This window comes from Microtus pennsylvanicus, chromosome 4 (assembly GCF_037038515.1).
Source record: "Microtus pennsylvanicus isolate mMicPen1 chromosome 4, mMicPen1.hap1, whole genome shotgun sequence".
NCBI lineage: Eukaryota > Metazoa > Chordata > Mammalia > Rodentia > Cricetidae > Microtus > Microtus pennsylvanicus.
In genome coordinates, this window is record NC_134582.1 from 142,037,251 (window position 1) to 142,055,924 (window position 18,674).

Consider the following 18,674-nt stretch of genomic DNA (forward strand, 5'->3'; position numbering starts at 1 on the left):
TTTGAAATTATGTTCTTAAACCATATAACCATCCCCTTTGTCTCAACTGTGACAAGACAAAGCACGCAAGCTACAACTGGAGTCAGAGGTATAAAATGGCAGAGCTAGAGTAAACTGCCCAATCCAGACCAGGACTGTCTTGGGAAAGACTTCGTGACCCTCCTGGTATGTGCTCTCGGACCCCTGGAAGGTTCCGATCCTCAGGTGGTTGGTCTCGCTCACCCCATTGCCCTCATGATCTGTCTGGACACAGACACTGACCTCTGGTCTATGACTGCCTGCGACCTGTGATTAATGAGAGAAAAAGCTGATTGGCCTTCTCACTAGAACAAAGTGTTGCCAGGGGCAGGGGCAATGCTGTCTTGGAGACCGTTTGAGAATCTCACTGACCTCCTGGCCTGGAAGCCTCCTCTCCCTAGCAGTGGAAGCTATTTTTATTACAGTTGTTGTGGGGCTGAGCCTCAGGGCTTTGCCCATGCTAAACAGGCCATGCCCCTGTAGTCCCACTTGGGATTTGGGGGATTTTCTTCACATTTCAAGTTATTGGGAATTAGATGTGTGACAAACAAAAACGTGCTTCGCAGTCTGTCATTGTTGGGAGACCATATTCTCCCTAGCCATTCAAAATAAAGACGCCACCTTCCGAGCAGTATCTACAGAGATGTTTGACCCAAGCAGTAATTTCTGCCTATACCTTTTGTCCCTGAGAGAGGACTAACCGGGATTTCTCTGGAGGAAGCTAGATCCAGGCTGACATTGGTTCCTTCAACAAGAAATGTCCTTTATAGAAATGATTCAGAACTAAATGTCTGCCTGTCCTAGAAATGACGGTGCTGGTGTCCCTAGCTGACCCTGCTCATAGTCGCTTGTCCCTCTCCCAGACCTGCGCGGGAAAATCAGCCCTTTACTAAATAAGTGACATTTTTAAGACAGTTAATAAATGAATTAGTAGTGGGCTTTTGTTTGCTTTTCTCTATGTGACTGACTCTTCCTTCCTTCCCTCTAGGTTACAGGCGTCGGCTCACCAAAAGGCTTTAGCCAGGGGCCAGGCAAATGAGGGCAGAGAGTCTGCCGAACCAGGCGAACCCGATTCCTCCTCTCTGAGCTTAGCAGAGAAATTGGCCTTGTTTAACAAATTGTCCCAGCCAGTCTCCAAAGCCATTTCCACCAGAAACAGAATAGACGTGCGGCAGAGAAGGATGAACGCGAGGTATCAGACTCAGCCAGTCACACTCGGAGAGGTGGAGCAGGTGAGTGTGTGAGGTCTGAGTCCAGTGTAGGGCGGTGTGTGGGTGTCGCCACAGGACAGGGTCAACAGGTGCACTTGAACGTGGTGTTGTCTTCTCATCCCTAAGGAAGAACCATACCCAAGGTTGCTTTTCTTCTGTTGTTTTCATAATTTGTTTGGAATGAGTCCATTTTGGTAGGATATAATAGCAGAGGCAAGCTGCTTCCCCAGAGGGCTTGTTTGTGATGTATTCTGCGTGTATAACCTTGCAGGCTGGTTTTGCAGTAAGATGAGCCACTGCTTAGGTGTATTATGCCCATCCAGTCCCCTCAGATGACAGTGTCCTTAAACTGTGTCCTCCCAGGTACAGAGTGCGAAGCTCGTCCCTTTCTCCCCCACTGTGAGCACATCTGTTTCTACCATGGCCTCTGCAGTTGCTCCCACATACGCAGGGGACCTTCGGACGAAGCCATCTGTTGACGGCGGTGCAAGTACCACTGACTCCCAGTTTCCTTCTCCTGTGGAAAATTCAGACTCTCCAGTTAGAGGCATTCTGAAACCACAAGGCTGGCGGCCTCTGGCAGAGCACAGTGGGTGCAAAGGAATGCTGGGGGAGTCTGGAGAGACAGAAAGCAAGAACACTCTGACTGGCGTAGACAGTGGCATTCAGACATGCAGAGCCTTTGAGGAGGAAGCGCAGCCCTCCTACCCCATCCTTGGCAGAGTCAAAGATGGTGATGTCCAGAAGGAGGCTAAACATGCCATTCTAAGGAGGGGGAGCTCAGAGTTAGGTAATCCTCCTGTCACCCACCTTGGTGATGAGTTGAAGGAATTTTCCCTTGCTAAAATCAGTTTGCAAGAGAATCTGGACCTGAAGGACAAGCAGACCTCGGAGCAGAATGCAGATGTGGGAAATGCCACGAGAACGTTCTCCCTCAAAGGTAAGCTCCTGCGGCTCCACTTTCTAGGCTTCTGTGCTTGACAGACTTGCCGTGCATGCTCCGCTGGTTCCTGGTCCTTACATCTAGAGCAGTTTATCTCTAGGATGGATCGAGTTCAGTGAGTCATACTCCTTTCCCCAGACCTCTCTTCCCCTTGAATCTGACACGGTAAGTGAACTGGTGGAGTCTGGTCTACAGCAGCAAATTGGCTGCGATTCTTAACGGTCCTTGATAAGGGTTTCAGGTAACGTCGGTGGCATTGACTCACACAGTAGCCTTCTGAGCTCCTTAGCCGTGTTGGCCTCTTTTAGTAAGAGTCCTGCACCCTGTCAGCACAGGGAGACAGACTTGAACTGGTGTGCTTTTAGACTCCACATGCATTCTGACCATACAGATTAGTATGCTGTCTACAGAGGAGACCAGCTTCCGTTCACACACCCCAATAGCATGCATGGCGAGATGGGCTAAGTTTGTGAGTGCAGTCTAAGAGAGGGCAATTCCATTGTGCATCACAGAAAGCACAGGCTAGCTGTTTCTCTCAGTGTGTGCTACAGTTCCACATCAACCCCAGTGGCCTGGGTAACTTGCCATGCACCTACAACCTGAGTCAGATGCTGCACTGTGGGGCTGTGAACATCTGGAGAGATGCTTGCTGGGAGTGGTGCTCACTCGTGCGCTACACTGTGGGGATGTGAACATCTGGAGAGATGCTAGCTGGGGGGTGATGCTGACTGGACCACTGCACTGTGGGGCTGAGAACATCTGGAGAGATGCTTGCTGGGAGTGATACTGACTGGGGCACTGCACTGTGGGACTGAACATCTAAAGATATGCTTGCTGGGTGTGATGCTGACTCAGGTGCTGCACTGTGAGACTGTGAACATCTGGAGAGATGCTTGCTGGGAGTGATGCTGACCCTGCTCTCCTTCTCTCCAGCAACAGAGTTTGGAGAACCTGCTTCTGAACAAACAGAGCCAGCTGCCTCTATTCAGAAGGCAACCCCAATGTCCTGGAAGCAGCAGGACTCCTCTGAGCAGCTAGCAGAGAAACTCTTCAAGAACCCCTGTGCCATGTTTGCTGCTGGAGAGGTCAAAGTGCCAGTGGGAGAGACTCTTCTGGATTCACCCAGCAAAACTATGTCAATTAAAGAAAGGTAGGTAAACCCGTCTGATGATTGACAGGCAGTATTGGAGAGGGATGTGCACTTGCTTTGCCAGGCTATACAGGGAAGCTGAAATAACCATGGAAGCCGAGACATATGAGCTGCACCTAATTTAGCAAGTTTGAGAGGTGCCCAGTTCAGACTCAGGGCAGAACGAACAGGAACACCTCATTTCTCTGTGGTCTCTGTTTCTTATGTCATATCCAGTTCTCCGTGAAGCTGAGATAGCGCCTCTTTCTCCTATAGAAACACGTGATTCCCCTGCGAGTCCGGTGATCCACTGGTGGTCTGGGTTAAATAAATATTGGATGAAGATAGATAAATTCACATAGACGATCTTTGTCTTTGAGATTAGAATCTAAGTTTGGTGTGTTTTATAGAAAATAAGTACTTTTTTCTAAAATTTTATTACGTTTACTTATTTGTGTGTGCGTGTGTGTGTGTGTGTGTGTGTATGTGCTCACACATGTGCCACAGAACATGTTTGGAGGTCAGTAGACATCTTGCAGAAATCACTTCTTTCCTTCCATTATGTGGGTCCTGGGATTGAACTCAGGTTGTTGGTCTTGATGCCAGGTGCCTTTTACCTGTTGAGCCATTTCACCACCCAAAACTGAATAGATGATTGATTTGACCATTTAGAAGCTTTCCTTCTTTCCTTCCATTTCTTCCTTTCCTTCTTCCCTTTTTCCTTCCTTCCTTTTTTCCATCCTTCCTTCCTTCCTTTCTTCCTTCCTTCCTTCCTTCCTTCCTAACTTCCTCACTCCCCCTTTCTTGTTTCCCTCTCCCCCTTCCCCCTTTCCCCTACATCCTTTTCCCCTTCCCTCCTCTCCTTCCTCCTCATCCTTCCTCCTCTTTCCCTCCTCCCCATCCTTTCTCCTCCCTATCCTTCTTCTTCATCCTTCCTCCTCCTTCTCCCTCCTACATATCCTTCCTCCTCCCTATCCTTCCTCCCCCTCCTCCCCTTCCTTCTTCCCCACACTCTCTCATTCCCTCCTCTTTCCTTCCCTCCCTCCCATGCAGGTGATTTCACCCAGAGTCTGGTACTTGCTAGGCAAGTACGTTACCAATGAACTGCAACTCCAGCCCTGACATTTTATATTAGACAGTAGTAGTAGCTGTGGGGTTTCTTGGTTCAGCTGCTTATTTTCAGTAAATTCTGCTTAGTCTGTCTCTCTCTGTGAGTCTTAACCTGAGGGGAAAGTATTCTATTTAAACTGAGCTACTGTGGAGCACGGCTTCTTAACCAGGCTTTGTGCTGAAGTTAAAAGATGGCGGAGGCTTCTGTCAACTGTCTAGTCCACGGATGGGGGATAGATAGCACAGGTGAACCTGTTGCCTAACTAGAGCCAAAACCTCTCAGAGAGGTTCCTGCCCCGAGTCTGTTTAAAATCCTGTCAGGAATGCTTGCTAAATATCCAGCTACTCTATTTCATTGTTAACATCTGCTTTTTCAAAGGTCAGGGTCCATTTATTTAGCAATTATGTTTACTATCATAAACTATGTCGATGAGAAATATCTCACCCATGACCTCCCTGGGCCTTGATGGGACTTTTGTGTGTACTTCACTGAACATACCTATGTGTCTGTCTTTACCATTCGCTTGAGAAGGTCCCCTGAGTGGCGGCCTCCAATCCTTTGTTAAATGCAAAGCTTGACCTATTGAGAATGGAGGTGCTGTTCAAACATTTATTTGGACATTGCTTTTGTTTCTGGGGTGACATATAAAATTATAGGTCTGTAACGCTCACTTAGTCCAGCTATTGTGACTGCCTCGATTTCCCACAGGAGGAACTTAGTTCCAGCACCTTTAGCACTGTGTGCTCGCTATGCCTGGCAGGATCACAGTCCTTGGACGCAGGCAAGCCGCCTGACACCATCTTCCGAGAGCCTGGGACTTGCAGTCACTGTGTGGTTAAGCCCATTTCTGCTCACACATTCTTTACTTGATTTGCTTCAAATTATTCTTTCACCTTCAGATTCCTGCGTCTGTAACGAGGAGCGCAGACTTTGTCATGAGTTCCAATGAGCTGTGGCCTTCAGCTGACCACCTGGGTCTCTCCTACACTAAGTTCTGGCCATATCAAGCTCTCTGTTCTGAGTGCTACCAAATGCCCTTAGCACCTGCTCCTAAGTAGACAGGCAGAGAGACCCTGTGTGCTCAGAAGTCTGAGGCTAGTCTAGGATGCATAGTAAGATGAAATAAAGTGTAAAACGAAATCAAAAGTGTAGTAACCAGAAAATTAAGTTTTAGAACCTTTATATACTCCTTTTAAAAATGTTTTCATTTACTGTGTGTGTGTGTGTGTGTGAGAGAGAGAGAGAGAGAGAGAGAGAGAGAGAGAGAGAGAGAGAGAGAGAATTCACCTACACATGCCACAGCATGAATGTGGTGGGGAGGTCAGAGGACAACATGCTGAGTTGGTTCTCTCCTTCCACAAGTTGGTGCTAAGGATAAAACTTGGGTTGTCAAGCTTGGCAGCAAGCACCTTTACCCACTGAGCCATCTTACCAGTCCCATGCTCTCGTTTTAAAGAATATGTTTGGCTGGGTGGTGGTGGCGCACGCCTTTAATCCCAGCACTTGGGAGGCAGATCTCTGTGAGTTTGAGGCCAGCCTGGTCTACAAAAGCTAGTGCCAGGACAGGCTTCAAAGCTACAGAGAAACCCTGTCTCAAACACCCCCCCCAAAAAAAGAATATGTTTGTTATTTGAGGAAACGCTACGTCCCTTAACTTCCTTCATCTTTTTGACATGAAATGTTAGCGTTTGTATCTGAAGTGCCTCTATATGGCCACTTGATCCTCAGCTAGTGGCCGGTAGGAGTTGTCAGACACTTGGAACAAGAGGCTTGGTTGACCGAGGTAAGCCATTAGGGAAGGGCCTTTGAGGGTTACAGACCAGCTGTGAATGTTGTCCCATCTCTGTCCTGGTCTGCTGAGATGTGAGGACCCCAGTCACACACTCCTGCCACGGTGAACTCTGCACACCTTCCCCATCATGCTGGGTTTTCACTGTCCCACGCCTTTAGCCGACACAAACCCTCCCTGGGTTGCTTCTGTTGGGATGTTTGTTACAGCAACCCCCAGAGCACCTACAAAGTCTAGAATGTCCAGCTTGATCCATTGCCAGAATGAAACCTATGGTGCTTCTTCCAGTGGATTGACAAAGCTGCCATTTTATCACTGTCTAAATGATTTGAGATCAAACTGTCCCTTCTTAGGCACTTTTTGAAAGAGCATTATGAACCAAATAATTCTATAATTTAGAGCTGAAAGCTTACCAAGGCCTTGGAAGCCGTGTTTACGTCATCACTGACTGTCACATTTGTGTTTTCACTCTGGGGAGATGACTGTGAGGCGAGCAGACCCCTGTCCCCACGGGAGGCCTATGCAGACTCAGTCAGCCAACGCCTGCAAAGATTAGCGAATCTACCCAAAATCAAGGGCACAAGGGGGTGGAGAGGCGGAGAGACAGAGAGAGATCTGCCTTAGGGACTAACGGGGGTCCCTGTGTACATGTCCCTCCATTGCTCCTCTGTACCCCACATAGCCTGTGGCCATGTCTCCCCAGCAAACTCTGGCTTCTTGCTTTGAGCTGAAGAGTTCAGCTCCCAGTGAGTCCTTCGATTGCTGTAAAAATAGAGAAAGGCCTGGCCTCTGTATGTCTCTGACTTGGTCTCTTAGTTCCAATGCTGCAAGGAATATCTGGGGTTGAATAATTTGAAAAGCAAAAGAATGTACTTTGGCTCACAGTTCTGGAAAATCAAAGACTAACATTGGCAGCCATACCAGGTAGAGGGCCTTGTGACACGTTAGAATATGAGGGGAAATCGCGCTAAGTCCATCAGACCTTTCTTCTCTGTGACAACTACCTGGGAAGCCTGGCTTGAAGGAGAATCTGTCTCAAAGACCTCTTCTGGCTAGCCCTGATGCCCCTGGGCACCCAGGAGGCAGACAGCCAACTGGCAGGGGCTGCCTTCTCCCACTAGATGCCCCATCTCTAAAAATTTCTACCACCCCCAAAAATGTCAGTAAATCCTAATTAACTCATCCACTAAGGGAAGCTGACCCCTAGTGGTCCTGCCGGCTCTCAAGGATTGACTCCAGCAGTTAATGGGCGCGTCATATCTGCACTTCACAGAGGGGAAACACTTATGCAGAGAGCGACAAAGAGCCGTGCTTTTGCAGGCAGCTCACTCATTAATCCAAAGTCCAGAGCATAAATCACTCCCAGGAAAAAGGCATTAATCCCCTTTAAGTATCTCTTCACCCCCAAAGGTCTGTTCAGGATACTGCCGTAATGACAGAAGAGGCACGCTGTACTCAAACCATGGCAGCCTTTTACTTAATAGATAAGAAGGGCTGGAGGGCTGGCTCTTTTTAGTGTAAATGCTTAGCACTTACAAGGCTCCAGCCCCAGTCTTTAGCACCAGAGAAGCTGGGTCACTAGGCGCAGGGCTTGCTACTCAAGCCCAATGAACTGAGTTTGAATCCCTGGCATGAACATAGAAGCTGGGCACACCCCCCACCCCATGCTTACATGTGAAACAAGGCAGGCAGACCCTGGGTTCACCTGCATATACTACATAACATCAGAAGGGAAGAGAGAGAGAGAGAGAGAGAGAGAGAGAGAGAGAGAGAGAGAGAGAGAGAGAGAGAGAGAGAAGAAGAAGAAGAAGAAGAAGAAGAAGAAGAAGAAGAAGAAGAAGAAGAAGAAGAAGAAGAAGAAGAAGAAGAAAAAAGAAAGCATAACAAGGGGGTGGACCAGGGCTCCATGTGGAGCTCTTGCCTGGCTGTACAAGGTCCTGGCATCTTAGGTGCCAGATAAAAACCAAATGCAGACACAAAGCTTATTATTAATAACTCTTCCAAGTTTCTCATTGGCTACGATCAGAATCTGATGCAATTACTCTTCAGTGCTGTTCAGTTCAGCATAAGTCCGTGGGTGCCTCTTTCTCTGAAAGAAGGGGAAATGTCTAAAGAGGAAATACAGAAACCTTAGTTGGCATTAGAGGCACGTGGTCTGCCTGTCCCTTCCTTGACCCATCCCTGCTATGAGGCTGGAAAAACTTGTCCTCATCCAGGAAGCTCTCAAGCCAGAATTCTTGCTGAAGAGAATGGGCTGTGGAAAGAGCCATAGACACTCCCATAGTGGCCTGGTAAGCACATGTCCCATTGGCCCCAGGCCAGGCCAGTGTGTTAGCAGCTGATACTATGCCACTCACTGGGTAAGGAGCCTCAGACGAAGCAGATGCCCCAACACTCCACATCACAGCCAATAAATAGCCCTCAGACTTGGCAGATGTTAAAAGCGCTGATAATTGTTGGCACTGCACAGGGGGGATTTATGTCATGTGTCGACCCAGACCTTAGCCCTCTGCATGGTGATGAAGGGCTGTGAGATTGCCAGAGTGGAGTACAAGACTGGAAAGTCCGCCCCCCTCCACAGCTTGTTGAACAGCAAACAGGAAATCAGAAGGGACGGGATAATGCACTCAGATTCCCTGTGTGTTATTATGAAGTTATTCATCACTGAAACTGTGGGAGTGAGGACTGGGCCAAGTACCACGTGGGCTCAACTAAAGCACTTTCTGCCATGTTATTTTGGTTACTCTGGAGTCTTTGGAAGCGATTTTTCAGGTCTTTAGAATGGAATAGTTCTGTGGAAATCAGTCTACAAAAGACTGGGAGAACATCACAAGGAAATCGGAAGACTCTGCTCTTGCTGACAGAGACAGGCATTGTGTATCTGCTCAGACCGACTTCTCATGGAAGGGAACAACTGAGACTTTGAGAGGCAGGACTTAGAATCATGCCTCTTCTCCCACCCACGTGCAGGAGGCCCTCGCTCAGAGGAGCCTTGAGCTATGAAGATGCCTGTGCACATCAGAGGCGCATAAGGAAGGGGACTGAGTGAGTTCAGGTTCCGCAGCTCACTTTTTCTGAGTTAGTCTCATGCCCCTCATAGCAGCCCCAGGGGAACCCCAGTTTGTTGAGAAGCTGTTTGTTGGCTACATCATTTTAAATTTTAACAGTCTCCATTCTGAGGTCGAGGGTTTGTTCTCTGGAAGTCATTTGGATTCCAATCTGATTGAGATGACAGCGAAAATGCCTGCTCTGAGTCAGGAGTAAAATGAGAGAGTAGCTAGCTCTGGGGCTAGTGACAGTGTGGACGCCTCCTCCAGGAGATGGCTTGGACATACCCCCTCTTAGGGGTGGTGAAGGCCTGGCATGCTCACCAGCTGGAGGCCTTGTTTCCCCGTGCTTTTGGAGCTCACAGCCATGGTTGTTTCTTTCTAATAGTTTGGTTTTCTTACCTCAATAAAATGGGCACATTCAGAGTAATTGGAGCAGTACAGATAATGGTCATAACTATGACCTGAAGTGAGAATATATGAAGGAATTCAGATTCTATGTTCTAATACATGTGTTGTCATGCTAATGTTGTAGAACTATAGAAGCTGCATGAGCCTGCAGCAGATCTGTAAGACAGCTAGAGGAGTTTATAGAACTGGTCCTTTTGTGGTCTTATCTGCTGCCAAGGAAGAAAGAGATTAGAAAGAAGGAAGCAGTTGCAGAGGGGCTAGACCCAAAGTTCAAAGTTCTGTATCCCTTAGGAAGTTCTTTGGAGCTCATTTTCATTATTTGATAGAGGGACAGAAACTATAAAAGAGGATTATGCATACATTTGTAAATATAATGGATTCTTGTTTACTATAGATTTGCTTCCTTATTTGCTTAGCAAAAACTCCTTTTTTATGCGGTTCTGTAGTAGAGCACTTGCCCAGCAAGAACAAGCCCTGGCTTCTATCCAAGAACCACCAGCAAATGAGTGAATACATTTTTATTAGAGTGTAAGTCCCCCCCCTGCCTCCAATACAGATATTGAATAGATAAGGAAATTTAGCACTTGGGGCCTTTGAGAATCCCATGTCCAGTTCATGCATGACAAACAAGGCAAGGAAAAGAACATGCCTGAGTCTCAGGTCCCATTTGCCCTTTTGTCTGTCCCACTCTGTTGAAATTAGATGACTGAGATGTTTCCCTCCGTGATAGCAGAGCTGTCTGAAATAGCCCCTTGTTCTGGAAAACGGCTTTTCAGAGAGACCCAAATGTGCAAGCAGCTTTCGATGGAATCCTGCAGTGCCTGAGCTAACGTGTGTTATTAACAGTCCTTGTAATGAAATTCCTTTTTTGGTATATTTTCCCCTTGGAGAAAATTGAACTAATAATTTTTAATGGGCCTTTAGGATGAAGATTTTTTGTAAGAATACACTGTAAAGACAGGGCTAGTGTATGGGGGAATACCAGGGCTGAAAACAGAAGAGAGCAGTATCATAGTTTTTGTCTTTAGTTGAGGTATGATAACAAGATGCCATATCCTTCTGTCTTCATTAGGTTTCATTATGAAATTTCCATACACGAGCATAATTTACTTTGTTGGAAATTACTTCTACTATTGCACAAAGCCTATTTGTATTTTTAAGCCTTTTTCAGCAGTGTTTTCTACAAAGAACTGCAGCTTGCATCTTCAGGTGTTATTTCACCTAGTGGCCAGAAGGGGTCACTAGAAGACATTTTGCTGGGGTTCCTTTTCTTTATTCCCTAGCTCCCAGCCCCAGAGCGAGAGGAAAACAGAGTTGTGGCTTCCCTTACTAAGAAGATAGAGCATCTTCTATCGGACAAGTCGGTTTTAAGCTTTTCTTTCCCACCAACTAAACCATCTTTGGGGTTGTCTGGGAAAAGAGGTTCTTGTGGATCTAAGCATGCGGTGCTGGATTCTCCATTGCTGTGTCTTCCTCCCAGGCTGGCGCTGTTGAAGAAGAGCGGTGAGGAAGACTGGAAGAACAGACTGATCCGGAAGCAGGAATACGGCAAAGCCACCAGCGGCCTACACATGCAGGAGGTGGAGCAGTCCCTGAAGAAGGTACTGTGTCCACCGCACTAACACCACACTGTGTGTCTCGGGAACAAGTATGTGTGGCCTAACACCCCCTGCTATAGAACACTGGCACTTCCTTGCACTCAGGAGGCACAGTTTCTCACAAAGCGGCTAAAGCTGGCTGGGCATGAAGTAAAGGCTTGAGGTCAAGTGCCTCAGTTTCCAATTGTGTTCACAGTTACAGCTTAAGTGAAGTCTGTGTTAGAATGTGATCAAAGTCTTTCAAGTGAGACAACAGCTTGCCACAGTTTCTAAGTCACATATCAAACATGCACTTAAATTTCTTGTGCAGAGATTTAAGACCTACTTCTCAAAACTAAGGGCCTAATTGTGGTCCATGAGGACTTTCTGCCTAATCTTGAGTCTGTTTCATGATGATGAAGTATGACTTTTATTGAGGACCTATATATGAATTTCAATTAAATTAATTTGCATTTGCAAGCATTTCATATGTGGGAATATTGATGACTTTTGAATCACAAATGTAGTGATCATCAGCCTTGGCCATGATGTTCTTGCCCACTGACTCTGCAAATACAAGTGTGCTTGCTAGCTGAGGCAGAATGGCACACTGAGCCACGCCCAACTATCCAACTTCTAGAATCTTCTAAAGTGTCCAGACAGAAACATACAAACCCACACAGGCGCATATAAAGGTTCAACTAGTGGATCTCAGGGGCTTTCAAAGGAGCTGTCTGAAGCCAGATGTGCTGGCTCGTACCTGCGCAGTGATTTCAGAAATCGAGTCAGATGAATCACGTGGGCTCCAGAAACTTGACATGTAAAAACGCAGTTTACAAATTCAAATAAACAAATAGTAACATAGCAGAGAGAAAAATTCCGAATGTAACCTTTGCATATTAAAAACATACATGAAAATGGATGCGCACATAGGACGTAAGGTGAGGGTCCCAGAACATACAACACAGAACTGCTGTGTCCACATTTAGTTCCTAGCCATGTGTGTGCTCAGGTGGAAAATGCATTTGAATTATTTAGTGTGAGGCATATTTGGTGTTGAAGATGATCCCAAAATAGCCTTTCATTCTCAGCCATTTATAATGGTTTTAAGTATACCTAGATACTATATATGTGTGTAAAATTGAGATTCTAAGGTTAAAAAAAACAGGTCCCTCAAATAATTTATCCCCTGCCCAAAACTTTATTTAGAAGAATCTTAGGGTTGCGATGTTGTAGCTCGGTGGGCAAGTGCTTGGCCTAGTATGTACTAGGTCCTGTGTTCTCCCCAAATGCCACAAAAAAGAGAATCTTGAAACAATTGGTCCAAAATGACTTCAGCATACACCTGAGTAGCAAAGCTATTAGCTGTACATGATGTCACTTCCCAGTGCAGCCATTCTGAAGTTTGCACCCACAGTTAGGGGGAAACAACACCCAGGCTGGAAGTGATGGACTCCCCGTGGACGGTCAGAGAGCATCAGGAGAGTGAGGGCGTGTGTTCTTTCCAGAACACGTGGGCGAGGATGGGTCTGGACTGCCCAGGCACTCGGCTAGTGTTCTTACAGGCGAGACTTGGGCTACCCCTGCACTCACTCTTAGAGTAGAAAACCCGGTGCTGGAGAGAGCAGGGCTCTAGGCACAGCCACAGCAAGTGCAGAGCCACCTGCTCTCCCTCGGCTTCTGCTTCTGCAGCCATGGTGAACTCACCGTCCTTGGGCTCTCCGGTGGCCTAGTTCACCCTGGCCGAGACAATAAGCTCTTTGAAGTTAAAATAAGCCGGTCTATTTCAGACTCTTGTCCCTCATGTGGGGAAATCTCAGGTACTGTTGAGGTCAAGTGACTTTCAGCTGCCTCTGATGGCCTGCGATTCCTCCCACGAGCTGACGGTCTACTTAAGTCCGCTATTTCACCATGCTCACATGAGGTAGGCAGAGTGCCTTAAATCTGGGGTTTCTTCTATGCATGCTTAGAAGGGCCTGTCTGAATGGCACCCTGGAGGAGGGAAGAAGACATTGGTGGCATACAGACGAGCTGTTGCTTCAGTTAGATGAGGCTTGCCCATGGTTGACTGCCGAGGGCAGGTACCACCATCCATGTTTACAGCCAGGCACTAAACAGCTGGTTTTATGGTCACTCACACCCCAGCTTCTGAATCCTTCAAATAGCATACATTTGTGTGAACAAACATTGTCTAGGTCATCATATTTGGTGCACAGACACAGGGTGTAGCTGTGGGGACATAGAAGAGGCAAATGTGAGGGAGGGAGGTCTCAGTAAGTCATGCCCATCTCACCCATGAAGATCCATTCATTCCTGGGCAGGAAGCTTGTCATTGAAGCCATGGGGAAAATTTAAATGCTCCAGCAGCCACCTGGAAGATAGGCCAGCATAGTGACACATACCTGCAATCCCAACTCTTCCACTTTGGAGGCTGGGACAAGTTTAAGACTAACCAAGGCAACATAGTTTTAGGCCAGCCTTAGGTACAGAGTGAAGCGTTGTTTCAGAAAAAAAAAAATTGTCACGTAAGCACGAGGACCTGATTATGGAACCACGGCACTCACGTAGAAGCCAGGTCTGGTGAGTGCTTGCCATCCCATTGCACTTGCTGGCCATCGTCAAGAATCGGGTTCAGTGACTGACACTGCCTCAAAATAAAAGGTGGAAAGCACTGGAGACACCCAACATTGACCTCTGACCTCTGTATGTGCACATATGGACACACACACCCCACACAAACAAAATAAATCCCTATTTCTATTAATGTCATATTGATAATTTAAAACTTTGAGGATCTAGTAAGAAACAGCACTAGCAAGGCTGGGGTGATGGCTCATTGGTTAAGGACACTGGCTGCTCTTCCAGAGACTCCAGACTCAATTCCCAGCACACCCGCATGAGGGTTCACAACTCTCTGAAACTCTGATACCCTCTCCTGGCTTCTGAGGGCACCAGGCATATTCTCGGTGCACAGATATATGTGCAGCTAAAACATCCATATACATAAAAAAAGATGAAATTATTTTTAAAAAAGTTACTAGGGGATGGGATTGGCATAGTGGCAGACACTTATAATTCTAGTACTGAGGAGACAGAGATGGAATTGCTGTGTATTCAAGGCCAGCCTAGGCTACGTAGTGAGTTTCAGACCAGCCCAGGCTATAGAATGATCCCTATTTCAAACCAACAACAACAACAAAATAAATAAATAAATGCCTTGAAAAATCTATAACCATTTTCTCTGTCAAAGAAATTGGGGTGGTCACAGCCATGTCTTATTTGGGGTCCTATAAGATAAGATGGTCTTATTTGGATCATGAATAGCTTTGAAGAAAATAAAATTAGAAAGACCTTTTGTTCTCAGATTTCAGCCCCAGGGAGCATTTGTTCGCTTTCTAATTATATTCTTCAAATATCAAGATTAATGAATTGACTCTTCGGAGCTCTGATTATCCCCCACTACCCTCACGTCCCATGAAAATCACTCAGATCCCTTCCTTTACCTTCCCTCTCACCCCGCACCCTCCATGCCTGTCTCCTGGACTTGAGTTAGAGCAGGTCAGGGAGCATGAATAAACATCTGGGCTCCTAGATATGGCACATGACCTGGTGGTAAAGATCCGAAGCCACAAGGTGGTGGCACGGACTAGTTCCACACTTTGAGGGACATGTGCACTTGAGCAGACTTTGTTTCCATGTCCATCAAGAGAAAGGAAAACAAAACAAGGTCTTCAAGAAGTGTCCTTTCAAGCCGGGTGGTGGTGGCGCACATTTTTAACCCCAGTACTTGGAAGACAGATAGGTGGACCTGTGTGAGTTCGAGCCAGCCTGGTCTACAAGATTCAGTTCCAAAACAGGCTCTAAAGCTACTGAGAAACCTTGTTTCAAAACAACAAAAAACAGAAAGGAAAAAAAAAGTGACCTTCCAGGTATCTTCTTTCCAGCAAATTCTAGATCTTTATTTTCACCAGCTAACTAATCCCAGCCCTACTTGGGCCCAGTAAACGTTACAGCATATAAGGTAACTCCCGTGTCCCTTTGAAGACAGTCATCCAGTGTCTGGGGCTTTCTCCATGAAATAAAAGCCCATTGTAGATCTGGCTGTTAAAACAGTCTCTATCTGTGTGAGTCCCGAGTAGGGATGGGGCACTCTTTCTGCTTCTGCTTCTGGTGAGGTCAGGTAAGGTTCAGATCTCAGGTATCACCAAAATGCTACTGGAAATTAAAGGAGGGAACCTCTGTCACCTTCACGCCGGTATTGTCTGCCATGGCTGAGGAGAAAGCATATTGATAGGTGACCAGCAGGGAGAGCAAGCCATTGGCTGTTGCCTGCTCATGGGTTGCCATCCTGCCCTGAGGAATGAGACTGCTTGCTGCTTTTCACACTGGACTGTGAGCATGTGCATGCTTTTGGCTGTCTGAACCCAGGCACAGAGGGATGGTGACACCCGGTGTTCTCCAATGTCTCCTCTTTGTTTTAACCTGTAGGAGGAAGGAGGATTTACAGATGATAATGCCATTTCTAATCTGCTTTGGGTAAGCCTGATTCTAACACAGGTGTCTTCTGTAACATGGTGGGTTCCCTGGGTGGGGGCAAAGCTTAGGTACACAGCCTGGATGCAGAAGAACAAAGAGAGAGGGTTCTACCTCAAGACCACTACATAGATCCATCAGAATCATGGCTTCAAAAAGGAAAGCCTGGGATTTTTATTGGGAAAACTCAAATATTTATATGTATGCTATGTATATTTGTGTGTCTATATCGTATAGGAAACAAACTTGTCTCATTTAGAGGGAGGCTAACACATTCCTGAGCGTCCTGAGCATGTTTATATGTATGCTATGTATATTTGTGTGTCTATATCGTATAGGAAACAAACTTGTCTCATTTAGAGGGAGGCTAACACATTCCTGAGCGTCCTGAGCATGTTTATATGTATGCTATGTGTATTTGTGTGTCTATATCGTATAGGAAACAAACTTGTCTCATTTAGAGGGAGGCTAACACATTCCTGAGCATCCTGAGCATGTTTATATGTATGCTATGTGTATTTGTGTGTCTATATCGTATAGGAAACAAACTTGTCTCATTTAGAGGGAGGCTAACACATTCCTGAGCGTCCTGAGCATGTTTATATGTATGCTATGTGTATTTGTGTGTCTATATCGTATAGGAAACAAACTTGTCTCATTTAGAGGGAGGCTGACACACTCCTGAGCATCCTGAGCATGTTTATGCAGCAGGGTTTTTGTTTGTTTGTTTTGTTTTTAACGGCATGGGAACATCTCAGGTAAGTGCATCGGGCAGTGTCACAGTGACGACAGTTTTGTCTGGCTCCTTGTGAAGTTCTCTGGAAACCTTACCTGAAAGTGAGAACAACCCAGCTTTGAAGGAGCAATGCATCACATTCGCTTAGAGGGGCAGAGGCTCGCTCTGCTCACCCAAGCATAGGCGACTGTCTTTATGGCGGCTAATGTGTCTTCTAGTGTCATAGTACCTATGATGCCCATGCCTTCTTTGTTTTTTTTTTATTTTGGTTTGGTTTGGTTTGGTTTTTGTTTTGTATTCCTAGGCAGCCAGCATTCAACTCTCATCCGGTCTGGAAGCTGATCCTGTGTCCTTAAACTATTTTTAAGTCATATTATGAAAATGCCATAAAGAAAGCAATTATTTATGTATTAAATGGTTTAATAGTTAATACATAAATATATTTAAACTGTTGACAAAAGACCCAGACCTCATCTCAAACTAAATATACATATATACGCATATTGCAGTAATCTGCATTTAATGTATTCAATTACTGCCCAACCCTGGCTCGGGTGCATGGGCTGGGCTGTGTGGGATGTTGGCCGGTCAGCACCGACACCCGAAGGAAGGGTGTTCTTAGCGTGAGCCAGAATTGCAATGAGAAAATTAGCTGTTAGACAATTTGCTGTTTGTGTCTCTTCTCCCCAGCTCACTCCCCTCCCACACTCGGGTCCACCTTCCAGTTTACTGCTAATCCTTCTGCTTTGCCCTCTAGGAACCTGTATTTGCTTCTGCCTATTCTCCTGCTATGCCTACTGCCCATAAATACCTGTCATTTTTATTTGTTAATCAGGTGAGGAAAAGTCTATACATATGAAACCTCACTGCAGTTTCTGAGTGGTAGAGGAGGCTCCACATGGAAGGGAGCAGCTTTCCTGTGGCATTTCATTCGTGTGTGGAGAAAGGGGGACTGTGCGCATCTGTGTGTGATCTTGTGTGTGTTTAACTTTTTCATATTTTTCAAAGTGGGTCAATCTACATCTGATTCTTTACTCCAAATTTTTAGGTGGATTCAGTAGTGTGAATTTCCCTTGAGGTCATGAAACTGGTATAAGGAAAGTCTCCGAACTTTCAGTTCTAAGGCAGGAGCTCAGAAAACACCAGAGTAGCCATCGTCCGTCTGAGTCTGTACGGGGCTTTCCTGCCTAACTCCTACTGGCAAATACTCAGTCTAATCCACGTTGTCCGCGGCTCCACTGGCATTCAAGATGGCACCCCTCCCTGAACATCCTCTGTGCTTCCCTGAGCATCAATCTCAACCACCTGATCTTTCTCAGCTGCTGGTCTTAATGTTTCTGAGATGGAGACAGGCAGCTTCACTTGGCCCCGTGCCTTCTTGAGTACCTGGATAGCTCATTGCTCTCCAGTGTGTCTGCATGGACTAAGCTTATTTAGGCATTTGCCTACTCAGTGGCATCTTGGTTGTTGCCAAGTTTTGGTAACTGTGAATAAAGTAGCTACAAACAAAAGTCCACATGCAGTTTTTGTTACGGCACAAGCTTCACTACTCAGGTATTAAGGGGTGTGACCACAGAATCCTAGGGCAAGAGCATGCTTGATTTCAGAAACCTTCCCGCTGTGCCGTTTCACCTTCCTCCAGCATCCAGTGAAGAGTCCTGTTGCTCAGTGTCTCTACCACATTTAATGTCAGTGCCTTAGATTTTGGCCATTCCAAAAGCTGTATCATAGTTTTAGGAGTAAGTTTCTCAGTGTTCCACATTGAATACATTGCCATATGCTTGTTTTCCAGCCATATATCTTCTGCCATGGTCGGCCCATTTGTTTCCCAGACGTTGGCTTTTAATCTTCGGTGACAGTCCCGTGTTAATATGGCAATGTATTTACAAATATTTCTTCCCATCCTGTGGTTTGTCTTCTTGTTCTTCTGACAGGATCTGACAGGATCTCTCACGGAGTACCTTATAAATCTCAGGGAATCGCAGTTTTCTAACAGTTATTTCAGGAATATGCCTTTGGTATTCTACCTAAAACTTAAGTGCACCCAGGCTGGGAAGTTGGCATGCACGAGGCCATAGGCTTCATCTTAGTAGTGGGGCAGGGCGGAGTATGTGTATGTACAATTAAGTTCATGTCTAGTTTTTCTATTATCTTCTAGAAGTTTCATAG

The 18,674-nt window shown here is 46.2% G+C and overlaps 1 protein-coding gene across 18 annotated transcripts in view; it reads left to right on the forward strand.

Annotated features, from left to right (window-relative positions):
* The window catches only part of Svil (supervillin), a 208,215-nt gene that overhangs the window by 147,521 nt on the left and 42,020 nt on the right, over positions 1–18,674 (forward strand). For 12 of the 18 annotated variants that reach the window (XM_075970710.1, XM_075970714.1, XM_075970711.1 and 9 more), the window contains 5 exons: positions 1,007–1,250; positions 1,593–2,169; positions 3,106–3,322; positions 11,140–11,260; positions 15,725–15,772. In XM_075970710.1, coding sequence (XP_075826825.1) covers positions 1,007–1,250; positions 1,593–2,169; positions 3,106–3,322; positions 11,140–11,260; positions 15,725–15,772 — 1,207 coding nt within the window. The remainder of the gene's footprint in view (positions 1–1,006; positions 1,251–1,592; positions 2,170–3,105; positions 3,323–11,139; positions 11,261–15,724; positions 15,773–18,674) is intronic. The other 6 variants (XM_075970727.1, XM_075970716.1, XM_075970718.1 and 3 more) reach the window with 1 other exon arrangement.